The sequence below is a fragment of the Miniopterus natalensis genome, chromosome 3 (genome assembly GCF_054644295.1).
Source record: "Miniopterus natalensis isolate mMinNat1 chromosome 3, mMinNat1.hap1, whole genome shotgun sequence".
Lineage (NCBI taxonomy): Eukaryota > Metazoa > Chordata > Mammalia > Chiroptera > Miniopteridae > Miniopterus > Miniopterus natalensis.
This window is the reverse complement of record NC_142083.1, coordinates 75,089,743-75,102,683: the sequence shown is the minus strand read 5'-3', so window position 1 is coordinate 75,102,683 and position 12,941 is coordinate 75,089,743. Positions and strand designations below refer to the sequence as shown.

The 12,941-nt window shown below is 51.1% G+C and overlaps 1 protein-coding gene across 5 annotated transcripts; it reads right to left on the bottom strand.

Annotated features, from left to right (window-relative positions):
* Window positions 1-386: 386 nt before the first annotated feature.
* ORAI2 (ORAI calcium release-activated calcium modulator 2) lies at window positions 387-10,553 on the bottom strand. Of its 5 annotated transcripts, none has more exons than XM_016198993.2 (3): window positions 10,414-10,553; window positions 6,293-6,580; window positions 387-2,446 (listed from the first exon to the last, which is right to left on the bottom strand). In XM_016198993.2, the coding sequence occupies exons 2-3, from the start codon at window positions 6,515-6,517 to the stop codon at window positions 1,907-1,909; spliced, it is 765 nt and encodes a 254-aa protein (XP_016054479.1). In that variant the 5' UTR covers window positions 6,518-6,580; window positions 10,414-10,553; the 3' UTR covers window positions 387-1,906. The 5 variants fall into 5 exon arrangements, with proteins under 5 accessions (XP_016054479.1, XP_016054480.1, XP_087671716.1 ...); XM_016198994.2 differs by having other exon boundaries at window positions 6,293-6,530; XM_087815590.1 differs by lacking the exon at window positions 10,414-10,553 and adding an exon at window positions 2,804-3,066 and having other exon boundaries at window positions 6,293-6,348.
* Window positions 10,554-12,941: the final 2,388 nt, after the last annotated feature.

The following is a 12,941-nucleotide window of genomic DNA, read 5'->3' as shown; positions in this document are numbered from 1 at the left end:
CACTGGATGAGGGAATAAGAAATTACAAGAACGTTACTCTTCTAGGGTTTAGACGTGGTATGTGGCATCTTTCCTATTCCTGTGGTACTCATTGGGCACCTTGTATCTGACCTTGTTACGGCCAGGCCAAAAGCTCTGCCTATGGATAAGGCATAACAATGGGCCCCCACTGGCACTGGGGGTGTTCTTTCCAGTCTGGGGAGCATGGCACTCTGTGGGTCTGGCACATTTGGGGCAGGGGTACAAGATGGCCCAGGAAAGTGGCAGCAGGAGTGAGCCCAGCATAGCCATTCTCAAAAGGCTTAGGCCAGAGTAAGGGCTTGCTGCCTGCTCCCAGCTGTGGGGAAGAGGCAGCTTGTTTTGTCACTGCTAGGACACAAAGTGGCTGTCCTGACATACTTTTGCAAAGCAAACACATTAAACCAGATAAGCCTTTTCAGCAGGCTGTGGAAAAGAAGAAACATGCACTAGAGAGCAAGCAAGTCACAACAGATGTCTGCAGAATATGCAAGGGACACGCCCTTTAGAAGATGTCAGGGCTTTCTCTGGCCTGGAGGGACACCATGTCCAGGCTCCCCATAAGTGTCACCAGTCAGCATTTCAGAGTTACAGGTTAAGGTTTATGTTCTCGCCAGTAGGTCACATTCCCAGAAACCTCAGCCAGGCCAGCCAGGGTGTTTTGACACAGGCAACCCAGACCCCACAGAGAGATTATATTAGGCTGTTGAGAGAAATGCCATCGGAGCATGAAGTCCAATGAAGTTTGTGAAAACAAATGAAATGGCCTCCTCCAGGTGGCTGCCAGCCAATGTGGTAGACGATTTTAAAAGCAGCTTGGGGTATAGCATGCTCATAATGTAAGCTGAGCTGTAGCCTGTATGTGAACAGCCCAAGAACACGAGCTAGGGCAACCTGATGCCTGTAGTGAAAACACCAGAGCCCATGCTACGTACGGCAGTAAACGTGGGAGCGGGGCACTGAGTGCAGCTGAGAGGCCTGGGGGCCCAGGAGGGAGCACTATGTGGGTTTGTGCCTTCTCTGCAGTTGGTTCCATGTCATAAGCAAGACCCACACTTGGCCAGGGCTGGCCCCTGGTGCCACCACCCACAGACCATGCCAGGCCAACGGCCTTGTCTAGAACAGTAAGTCCTCCAAGCTACCTCTTCCACTGCCTGGCACATGGGTAGCAGGGAGATGGGCCACCTGAGCAAGTGCCCCTGGCTTTCTGTGGCCACAGCCCAGAGGATCAGCTGACTCCGCCCCAGACAGGCTTCCCAGACCCTGCCAGGCCTCTACCCTTGGAAGTCCCCTAGGCCCTGCCACATCCCGAAGTACCCTCCAAACCTGCTGGCTGATGTGTACCCCAGGCCCCTGCCTTCCCCACAAGCCAGGCCACCCAGCTCCCTCCAGAGCAGGGGAGGGAAGCACCAGGCCCAGCTGTAATCCTGTGCCCATCTAATTGCCACAGTCCTCACCTAATCACAGCAGGCTGGTACTATCAGATGTGCTGCCCAGCTGCCATGCAGCCCATCTGAAGTGTCATGGGGCAATCCTCTGAACTCACAGCCCTACCCTGACTCTCCGGGCCTCCGCCAGGCTCCCTGCACTGCTGGCTGCTTGGTCCACATCTCTGGGACGACCACAGTGCTGGAGTCCTGCCTCCTGTCTCAGGATTCTCCAGGGCCAAGGACTCAGCCTTTCTTTGCCCTAAGCAACAGTGTCTCTCGTTTAAGGATTTCCATCTTCTGAGGGAAAATGATCCAGGTTTTACGGCATTAAGACGAGTAAAACTTTGGTGTTGAACTTCTGGCAGTGTCTAGGCAGCCTCATGGCAATTTACATTTTTGAAATTCCCTCCAAAGCAGGCTGTTTCTGTTGGCTCCCAGGCCTCAGGGGAGCCACACCCTTACACAACCTGTAGGCTGCGCTCATGCCCGTCCAGCTGCACCTTGAGCTTGTGCAGCTCCTCGATCTCACGGTTGTGCCGCTCGGTTTTGTGACGCACCAGTGAGCGGTAGAAGTGGATGGTGAAGACCACGAAGATGAGACCCACAGGCACCATGATGATGGTGGACACTAGAGCAGCCTGCCAGCCTGTGTGGCCACCGGGGCCAGGTGCAGGTCCCGGCTGGTGGCGTGCGTCCACAGGCAGGAACTTGATCCAGCAGAGCAGCACGACCTCAGCCAGGAAGAGCAGGATGCCGAGCACAGTGGAGAAGCCCCAGGCCAGCTCGATGTAGGGGTGCATGCGCTCGTGTGGCGACTCACTGATGGAGTTGAGGTTGTGGATATTGCTCACAGCTTCCACGTTGGGAAGGATGCACGTGCTGATGAGTAGGGCGAAGAGGTGCACAGCCACCAGCACCGTTGTGCAGGCACTGAAGGCGATGAGCAGGGGCGGTGGGTACTGGTACTGCGTCTCCAGCTGCACTTCCACCATGGCCACCTGCAAGGCAGAGCGGGTGCTGCTGGACAAGGCAACCACCTTCAAGGCCCTTGCAGAGCACAGGAACACCCTCCTCACTGCTCAGCTATAACTTTCCTTTTTTCTGATTAGCTACAGAAGATCTCACTGAGAAAAAATCTAAAAGTATAGAATAGATTAAAGAAGCATGGGGCAGGGTCACCCTCTGGGTACCTTCCCAAACACAGAATATAGGGTGTATCTGAGGTGCTGAGCTATGAGCCAGGGCAGAGGCCACACTTCTCTGGGAACATGTGGCTTTGCTGTTGATATCAGAGCCAAGCTGAAGTGTGGTTTAGCTGCAAAAAAACCTGTGGTTTTTAAAAAATAAAAACTGACCTTTCAAAAGGTAAAAAAAGTAAAAACGGAGGCTCCTGATGGTACCGAGATCAGAGCTGCAAACCTAGACAGCCTCACATAGGCCACAGGGTGTATCTCAGCTGACACCAAAGCCAGAGAGAGAAACCTGCATATACATCTGAGGGCCAGGAATGGTGATGGACATGAGGGCAGTGGTGAGGAGAGGCAGCTGTGGGAAGGAGGCTGAGCTGGGAAGAGAGCTGAATCATCAACCGCAGTCACAGGATGCCAACAGGTAACGTCTAAAATGGATAAATCAAGAAACAGCAGTCTCCAAATGTTACTTGGAAACATGGAGACTGAGAAAGCTGCAGGAGGCTGCATCTAGGGAGTGGGGAACATGGGTCTGCTGGGGTTGTTCTAAGTCCCTCAGCAGTATAGTAGACCCTTGCGCAGCACAGGAGTGTTAGGGGCACCCACCATGTGTAAGTAAACTTGTGCAGTTCAAGCCCATGTTGTTGAAGGGTCAACTATACTTAATTTTTAAACTATGTGCATGTAATAACTGATAAAATAAAAATTATTTTTTAAATGAAAGGGAAAAAGATACACAGAAGGAACCAGAAGAAGCCCCAGCTTATCTCTGTAGCAGTAAATGCCTGTAGCCATTTAGGCAGTGCTCACCCCAGTCCCTAAAGGGCTTTCAAAATACAGACTGAGCAAATTGCTCCTGCCCCTGCCAGCTCAGACACCATCCATTCAGAATAGCTCCCTCCGAGGCCCAGCATCCTACCACCCCACCATCCTGGCACTCAGCACTGTGGACCTCCCCAGTGGAGGGTTTAGTTCAGGCCCACCAAGGGCTCTGGGGCTCACCAAGGGCCTTCTCCCAGGCACCCAAAGGTAAGAAACCAGACCAGGAAGGGGGCGGGGAGGCAGAAAGAGAGAAGCCAGGGGAAGGCTTTTGCATCCACTCTGTTTGCCTCCTAGATATGAGTCATCCCTGTTTTTAAAAATTAAGATTTCACAGTTTCTAGCAACTACTATCTCTTAGAGTGAATACCTCATCCCCTCAGTGGAAATGGAACATTTGGTAGTTAAAAAGAAGATATGGCAGTCCTAGTGGACCATACCTGAACAGAAACTCAGCAGTGATTACTGCTCCAAAAGGATAGTAGCCAACAGGAGTCGAGGGGTGGTCTTTTCTCAGTGCCCCTGTGGCCCTGGTAGGCTCTGGCCCAACAAAACAATGCTGTAAACCACAGAGGGCACTGAGATAAGAAACAAAGATGATTAAAAGGTCTACAAGGAAGCAGTTTTACTCGCCTCCAGAGGAGAAAAAGCTAAAAGGTCATTTTTCATTTTGTTTATGTTAGGATTTTAAGAGGGGGGCTCAGATCACTGATTCTCTGTGTTAGAAAGATAAACATGAAGAAATAAGCTTAAGGTTGGGCTTAAGTGCTTACTGTTGGACAAAGGAACAGTTTTGCAATTCTAATTAGGGAATACATAGTATAAAGAGGGGACTCCACCTAGCAAACTGCCTATTTTCATGTTTCCATGTCCCTGCCCTTGTTTGGCCATGGCCAAAATGCTGACAATCTGTATTGGTCACTTGTTTCATCCAAGCTGCACCACAGTCTGAATAGTTATCTGATTTACTGGTGGCCTATTAATCTGATCAAGCATCACTGATGTTTTCCCTACCCTTGACTTGGCTCCATGCTCTTTCACTGCTATGGTGGAATCTCCGGTGCATGTTAGGCTGGGGCAGCCTCCCCGAGAGGGACCTTCTAGAAGAAAAGGCAAGGGCACTTGTGTGGCTTCTAAAATGTATCCCTAGGCTGCTAAATGAAGCATTTGCTGGTACGCAGGAGATACTCCATAAATGCTGAAAAAATGAATTAATACTGGGAAGTATGACTGCCATTGCCAAGTTGACAGAGAGCACACTGGGGCCCACAATTCTCCTCCTAAGACCACTCATGCCCTTGAAGGCTGCTAGTACATCTCAGACTCCTCCTCCAGAATTCACTCTGTTTGAAAACTTTATTCAAGGGCTAATTTTCAAATTTTGAATGAGTGGTTTTAAAGCCTTCAACTTAGATGAGCATTTTGTTGGCTGGAAAACAGGGAAGCTGCCCTAAGTTTGGAAATCCAAATGTTTGGAAGGCCAGGGTCTAAAAAGATAGCTGCAGACAGGAAGCAATTTCCGAGATCCAGGCCCCACACAGAAAGGAAACTGTGTCACTGCATTATGTCGTGTAATATTTCCCTGAGTTAATTTTCCAAAGTTAAAAAATAAGTACAGGCCAGCAAAATGTAATGCACTACTATAATTCTTCTGTGGTGTAGAAAACAAGCTCTACACCACTTAATAGTGACGTTTAAACTTCTCACACACATTCCTTAAAATTAAGCTTGAGAAAATTGTCTTTTTAATGTGACAGACACCACAGGAAGAAAATCACTCTGAGACAAAGTTGTATACTGTGTGATTGTACACTTTGGTAATTATGTTAAAAAAAACAAAAACACAAGACCCAAATTAAGCCTTTGCTTTAAACTTGACCTAACCCAAATTTATTGCCTTTAAGTTTGGTGACCTCTGCCTCGGCCTATATGAAGTCATGCCCTGAGCAGGTATGGTGTCATTTTTCCCTACCGATGGGAAAAATGGTGGCCCTACTGATGACAAAGTAGGCCCTTGTCAGAGGAATGGCCACAGTGGCTCACTCTGACAGCTTTTTATTTTCTGCACCACCAATTTGACAACTGAGGCTCTGGACTATAGAAAAACAACTGTTTTTACATTAAAAAACCCCTGCTTCCAGCCCAATAGGACCTCTGAGCATAAAGCAGAGAGAGAGGTAGCCCCAGCCCCAGCAGTTCTGACTCCTGACATCTGCACCTCCAGGACAATTCCCTAAAGGGATGTGGGTTGAGGGCTTTGGAGTCAACAGTGCTCTCAGTTTTGCCTTAGATGGACTCTTGTCTTGAGGGATGACTCAGAAGCAAAGCCACAGGTGGGCAGCTGGGAGTGGGGCCAGAGGCTCTGCTTAGTCACCACGGAGGCCACATTTGGGGGCATCTGCACCCCGGTTGGGCTGCACTACACAAACCCAAATCAATCCACAGTTCCTGCTCAAGTCCTTATTTCTAAACTCTTGGGTGGTGCCTGAGATGGGCAGATGTGGGTACTTTTCTCCAGGAAACCCTGTACACTCTGAAGCTATTTCAACTACCACTCTAACATCCTTGCCAGGCAAATACTTTATGTGAATGTGAGAGTAGCTCTTTCTGTGGGCTCTGAGATGGGAACTTCTCTGTATTCCCCAGCAATCCCTCTGGTTGACAGAGCAGTCACCATCACCTTGGAGGAGATGGGATGTGGGGAAACTTCCTAATGGTCCATCCTGGCTGCCAGTAGGGCCCAGAGGGGGTGCTTTGCTTCCTGAAGCATCATAGGATATTGATTAGCCAGAGCCCATTTTGGAGGCTATGTTCCCACCAAGTGTTTGCACTCACCATGGCAAAGCCTGAGAGGAGGGCAGAGGTGCGGCTAGAGGCTTTCAGTTTGGCCCTGCTCAGGTAGAGCTTCCTCCAGGAGAGGGCCTGAACGGAGTGGTGGTTGGAGGTGACCAGTTCCAGGTAGCTGCGGCGGACCCAGTCCCGGTAATCCATGCCCTTGTGGCCAGGCTCAGAGCAGACGGGGGTGGAGGGGTCCACAGGCACATTGAGCTCAGCACTCATGATGGGAGCCAGGCTTGGGGCAAAAAAGAGACACACTCAGGCATTCCAAAGGGTTCCTGGGGCCTGGAAAAGCCAGAATCCAAACCTAGTTAATCTTCTCTGGGCCCACTGTATACACCCTACACTAGAGCCATGGGGGCCAGGGGTGTGTGAGTGGGGAGCCCTGGTCTCTGATGCAGTCCCCACACAGGAACATGTGGACCATCTATAGGAGAGGAGGGTCAGGACTCCATTTCCAAGAACCACCACAGTGTCCAACATTGTTCCTCTGCAATTCCTCCATCCCAAGTTCAGAAGCGTTCCAGTTGAGTGTGGCTCTTTGGTGAATGGAATTCCAAGGTTGGCCAAGAGCACCTAAGACAATCCTCCCATTTGAACCCATCTTCAGGGAGTAGGGAGCTGTAGCATTTATAAAGACCCTAGGACCTCAAGTTACCAAGTCTAAATTTGACCTGTGTGATGCTGAACATTACACCTGAACTTGCTGACCTTCCTCCTCTTCAAATGAGGACATCCCCACCCTACAGGGCTCTTACACAAGATAATGGACCTGTAGATTCAGAACTCTTTTCAATGTCCAGGTGTCAACCATGCAATACACCTTTCCAAGCAGCTGCTAATTTCTCAAATCCAACTTAATTTTTTTTTCCTTTCTTTTTTCTTTTTTTATAAACCCTGATGCAGAGGGCTGACTTTCAGCAGATCGAAGCGAGAGCTGCTCTGCTACATATGAAACTCCCATCCAGAAAGTTGTCTATGAATGGTTTAGCACCAGGTTCCCCATAAATGTGCAACGTCCATTGCATGACAGGCAAGAAGACAGCCCACTTTCCTCAGAGGAGAGGGTCTCCCCACCAGACCCTATCCCCACAGCAGCAGAGTGCCCATGTGGCTGCTGGGTGACCGGCTATCCAAGGGCAACCAAGGCTCAAAGGAGCTGCCTATCATTCTGCCTGGGCGGGATTCACTTAGAGGCACTGAGTAAATCCCACAGATGGTAGCTTCGCTCCATTGGCTCTTCAACCAAGCACAAACACCGAATGTCTGAGCCTGTGGTTTAAGCAGTATGGTTCACCCAAAATACTATATCTCCAAAGTACAGCCACATCCAGGCTGCAATGGAAACATTTAAAAAAATGAAAAATTAAATCCACCAACTGACATGAGAATGTTTTATGAAGAAGTGGAGACTGGAGACCCCTGGAGTTATTTCAGGTAGATATCTGGTGTGACAATAACATGGAATGAAGATCAGAAGGACTGATCTGTCGAGATTTATAAATTTAAACCCAAATCTCCACTAATCCAAATAGGGATTGGTGGTCTCATGTGGCCCAAGGGGCTGGCCCATTTGGCAGCATGCTGGGATCAGCTCTAATTAATCTGCAGGGCAAGCTTCAAGGGCACAGGCACCTCACAGCTCAGTTAACATCAGATATTAACTTGTACATTTAGGCCCCGATAGGCCCCATGAAAAGCCTATTTAAGGTGACTACAAACAGGTCAGGGTTTCTGAATCCCTGGGAGCATGGCTGGGGATGGGTGGGTGGGGTCAGGGGTGTTTACCAGGGTCAGCAGCTGCAGAAATGCCCCAAACCTGATCCATCCATGCCAACCTCTAAAAGGGTTCTATGAGAAGGTCCTGGAAGTCGGAAGAGCTGTGTTGGGGCCCTCTTCTTTGTTCATTGCCACGCTATGGAGGCACAGCTTTTACTGGCCAATAGGACACTGGGGAACAGTTCTGTGCTCTTCTATTTCTGCTAGGGATATAAATTACTAGGGTATTTCTAGGAATGCCTACTTAGAAGCCTTGGTCATTGCCCCCTTGCCCAGTTTGCAGCCAGAAACACTACTTTCAAGCACTTTAATAACTGGAAAGTCCCTTCCCTGAGGGAGAATTCAGAGGAATGTTGCTCACTAACCAATCCCTTGGTTAGCTCTAAATAATTCAGAATGGCATTATTTGGAAATGCACTTTTTATTTCATCTTCCCATATGTAACAGAAGTGGGCCCCCAGGTATGATAAAGACAGTTTACTGCATGTGGAGGCATGAAAGGAAAACCTTGCCTGGCCGGTATGGCTCAGTGGTTGAGCATCCACCCATGAACCAAGAGGTCCCCAGTTCAATTAACGGTCAGGGCACATGCCCAGATTGTGGGCTGAATCCCCAGTAAGAGGCATGCAGGAGGCAGCCAATTGATGTTTCTCTCATCGATGTTTCTACCTATCCCTCTCTCTTCCTATCTTAAACCAATAATAATAATAATAATAATAATAATAATAATAATAATAATAAAAGGAAAGGCACAACCTTTGCCCCCTCAGAGTATCTGTCTCTCCATCCAACATCCTGCATTACAGAGATGCTTACTGGGCCCTAAAGTAAGACAGCATTTGGTATTTAGGCATCAACGATGAAAAAGGTGAGGATCCTGTGAGTTCCTGTGCCCAGTGGGGGAGCAAGATAACAGAGTGATTCTTATCCAATGAGCTAAATGCTTTAGTGGAGGGGGGTGTGAGGGCCAAGGGAGCAGACGAGGTGCTGGCTGCCTCAGCTTTGGGCAGGGAGAAGGTCCTTTCTAGGGAGCAAGGATAGGGGATAAGGAAAGGTAGTGAAGGCGATACTGGCGAAGAGGGACTCTCCCTCAAAGACAAGATACTGCCCATGTGGGAGGGCCCTGAGAGGCAGGGAATCATGGCAGAAAGGCTGGCTGCAGAGGGGAGGGTCAAGGAGATGGCTGGGGGACAGGAGGCAGGGAGTACTGGAGCTCAGGGCAGCCCAGGCAGTACACTGCTAGGCTTTCTCTGACAGTGCACAGTGTAGGTCATGGAAGAAGTTAATGAGGGAAGCAATTTGGGGTCAGCCTGGTGTGTGTGCCCAATGAAATGGCAGAAGGGCCTGGTGGCCTCCAAAACCACAAAGGTACATATGGGGTGAAGAACAGGGAAGCCCTGGGGCCATCAGTGAGCAGGGACTGGGCTCAAGTTCCAGAGTGGAGATGGAGAGCTTTCCGGGCAGTGAGGTTTGACTGTGGCCTTCTGGGAGTGGTCAGGGCAGTCCCAGCGGCCCTGTAAACATCCTCACAGTGGCAGGGGTGGGAAGGAAGAGCTGTCTGTCTGCTTGGAGCCTGAAGAAAGAGAAGCCACTTCCTGCAAAGGGAGCAGCCCAGACCTGATTCAAATTCATCCTATCCCTGCCAGCCCCACCGCCCTCCCTTATGGCAGGTGTGCAGGGTCCAGGGAGGGGCAGAGTCTGGTCCTCACACTCAACTCAGGCAGGGGATAGGGTGGGGGAAGATGGAGCCCCACATTTCAGTCAGGTAGCAGACGCTCCAAAGGATGCTTGCCCAGCTGAATCTTGAAGAGTTTTTGTTTGTTTCTATATAAGGGAAGTCAGAGAAAGGTCTGGTAGACTAACGGGGACTCTCTCTAGATTAGCTACCCCCTTGGCAGACCTGTTTGAAACCCATCCAGGGGGTGGGTTTGGGGTTTGCCTGTCAACTTCCTTTAAGCAAGCACCTAGGGCGAGCGCAATGGTGAGTGCCCGGCAGACATGTCGTTTCTCATTCTCTTTGTCACACCCGCGTGGGACGGGGGACCAGCAGCCCCCAAAGGGATCTTTCAGAGGCGTCCATCTGCATCTCTGTCCTACCCCCAGGAAAGGGCCAGAGGCTACAAGCCGGACTCCGCCAGCACCCCGGACTTCCCCGTCCTCTCGGCGCCGCAACCCGCCCGGGGATCCCCACTCGGGGATCCTGCGGGGTTGGGGTCACCTGGCCGACCCTCACCCAGCAGCTGTCCCATTCCGAGACTGCCCAGGAGAAAGCCCATCCCCTCCCTTGTACAGTCTCCCGGTGCAATTCGGCCTCCAGACCCCCAGCGACGCGCACTCACCGAGCTGCTCTGCCAGTCCTGCTGGATCGGCTCCAGTTCGGCTCCCGTTCAGGCTCCCGGCTGGCAGCGCCTCAGGCTTGGCCCAGTGGCCCCGTGGCCCGGCCAGGGCGCAGAGCGCGGCCCCCTCCCTCCTTCCGCAGGTCCGCAGGGTCCCCCTCTGCCCCGCCTCTGCCGGCTGTCCCGCCCCCGCCAGCCAGCCGCAGCCGCTGCCGGGCAACGGAGCGCTAACGTCACGTGACCCGCCCTTGGGGGCGCGGCAAGACACGTGACCGGTGGGCCCGGAGGGGCGGGGCTCGCGGCCCCTCCTTGGGGGTCCAGGGAGCCCTGACGGGTGGACCTGTTCCCGCCCAGGCGCCAAAACCTTCCAAGGGTGAGCATCTTTCCTGTCCCCCGGCGCACCTCGGGTAGCAGTGGAGAAGGACTGGCGCAGAGCGGCCAAGCCAGCCGGAAGCCCAGCCATCCCACACTCTCCCGCCCTCTGGCCCGCTGCCAGGCTGCCCTGAGGCCCATTCACAGGCCAATGAGGCTGCGGTGTCTCACGCTAAGACTAGCCACTAAGTCCAGGGCAGCGTGGGGCCTGCCCGACCCGAGGTGTGTGGGTCTAAGCGCAGAATGGGACCACAGGGTTTCCAGGTGAATCCCAGAGGATACCCAGGACCGATCACTGGTTGTATGGAGAGGCCAAAAGGGCGCACCCTGAAAAGAGAAGGAACAGAGATCCCCTTACCTGACTACAGGGAAGACGGGAGTGGGGGAAACCGGTGGAAGGTCAGACTGTTTGGGAAGAGCCTAAGCAGCCACGCGCGAGTTTGCATGAGTGGACGGTGGCATACGCACATCGCGAGCTGGAGCTGGTCACCCAAATCGCCCCCTCTCCCCCAGGCCCTGTGAAACCCGCGGGGACCTAACCTGGGTGTGGCACGCCCAGGATTTCTAACCCTTGACCCGCGCGGAGAGCTGATCTAGTGTTCTCAGACTGCAAGGCACCTGGGGTGAAAATATCTCTGCGGTGCCCCAGCCCCTTCCATCCGCTGCAGCAGGGAACCTCTCACCCGCAGTGGTGAACTCTTCCCCCTTTACAACCGAGATATTCAAACAGGAACGTTCTTTTCAGGAAGTGCGCATGAACGATTCACTTCGGGGGAGATGGGTTCATATCAGCCTGCCGTGCCAGACGGCCTCAGAGTCCTTCCTGCATGCATGCCCTACATAGGATTTTTCCATCTGTCACACAGCACTGAACCGTGACACACTTATCCAAAAATGATACCTTTTGATCCAGAGGACACTTACAAAACAGATCAAGCCAGTTCCCCCTCTGGTTACTGCCTTAACAAAGGTTATAGGAAAATCCTAGGGTCCGGTTACTGCCCTGCCTCCATGGCTATAGGAAAGGGATCATTTGAATTTCAGGGGTCAAAATCCTCAGAAAGCAACTATACTGTGGCTTTCAAACCTCAAAGCTCTTCATAAAATGACCTGGAAAACAGGAAGAAAAACACAACTACGGTAGTTGTGCCATCAATGAGCATTCTTTCAGCAACTGAGTCATTTGCTTGCTGAGTTCTCAGCCTTGAAGCCTGAGTGCACATCCTTTACAAAGCTTCCTATGCTAGTCAGCGATGCCTCCACTCCAAGCACATTTATCCAGCTTGCCTGGACAGGAGCAAAATGTGTCACAATTAGTGCTTTTCAGAGCTAGTTTCCTACCAAACACAGAAAATGGTTTTTCCCCAACTCCCAGAAGATTGAGGAAGATGAGGCACCATGATGAAATGAGACTGAATGATCACAGTACTAATGGTTGGAGGGCTCCTTCAGTGCCCAGGTAGTTGAGTGGGAATTACATGGAGGGGTTAGGAGGTTCAGGTAAAGGCCCACAAGTACCAGCAGATGTCTGAGCTACAGTTTGGGCTATTTTCCTAGTTGGTTGACCTTAGCAAGTCACTTCCTCCCCCAAGGCCTAAGCTACCCCCCTTGGAAAAAGATCAATTCTAGAGGCATACCCCTGGGGTCAACCATCTGCTAGTCTTCTTCAACAGATGACCCTCATTCAGTGAAGTCTGTGGCTCCTGCTATCCTCTCCACCTCAGATCTTATCCAGCATGGCCACACAGCTGGTGTGAACGTGTCCAGTCCCCTGATGCATCAGTTGTCCCCTTGGTCAGCAAGGTGACATTATGAACACTAGATGCACTTCAGCACTACATTTGGGGGCCATTTTAAACAGAAACCACCAACAATAAGCAATAAGTGCAAAAAACCTGCCAGTACATATGTTTGAGCTGAAACAAGAAGGCAGAGCACTGCCTTGTTTAACCTCAATTGGGAATATGTGTATCAGGCAATGCAAATTTTTGCCACTCTGTGCATGTTGGTAAATGACCGCAAAAGCACAAGTATTAATTTTGGGATAACAAATAAATTTTAGTGAATTCATAAACACAGAACTTGTGACATATTCTGACTATATTATTATGCACACAAACACAAATGCGCCAGGGGGCCTAGTAGAGGGGCCTATAGCC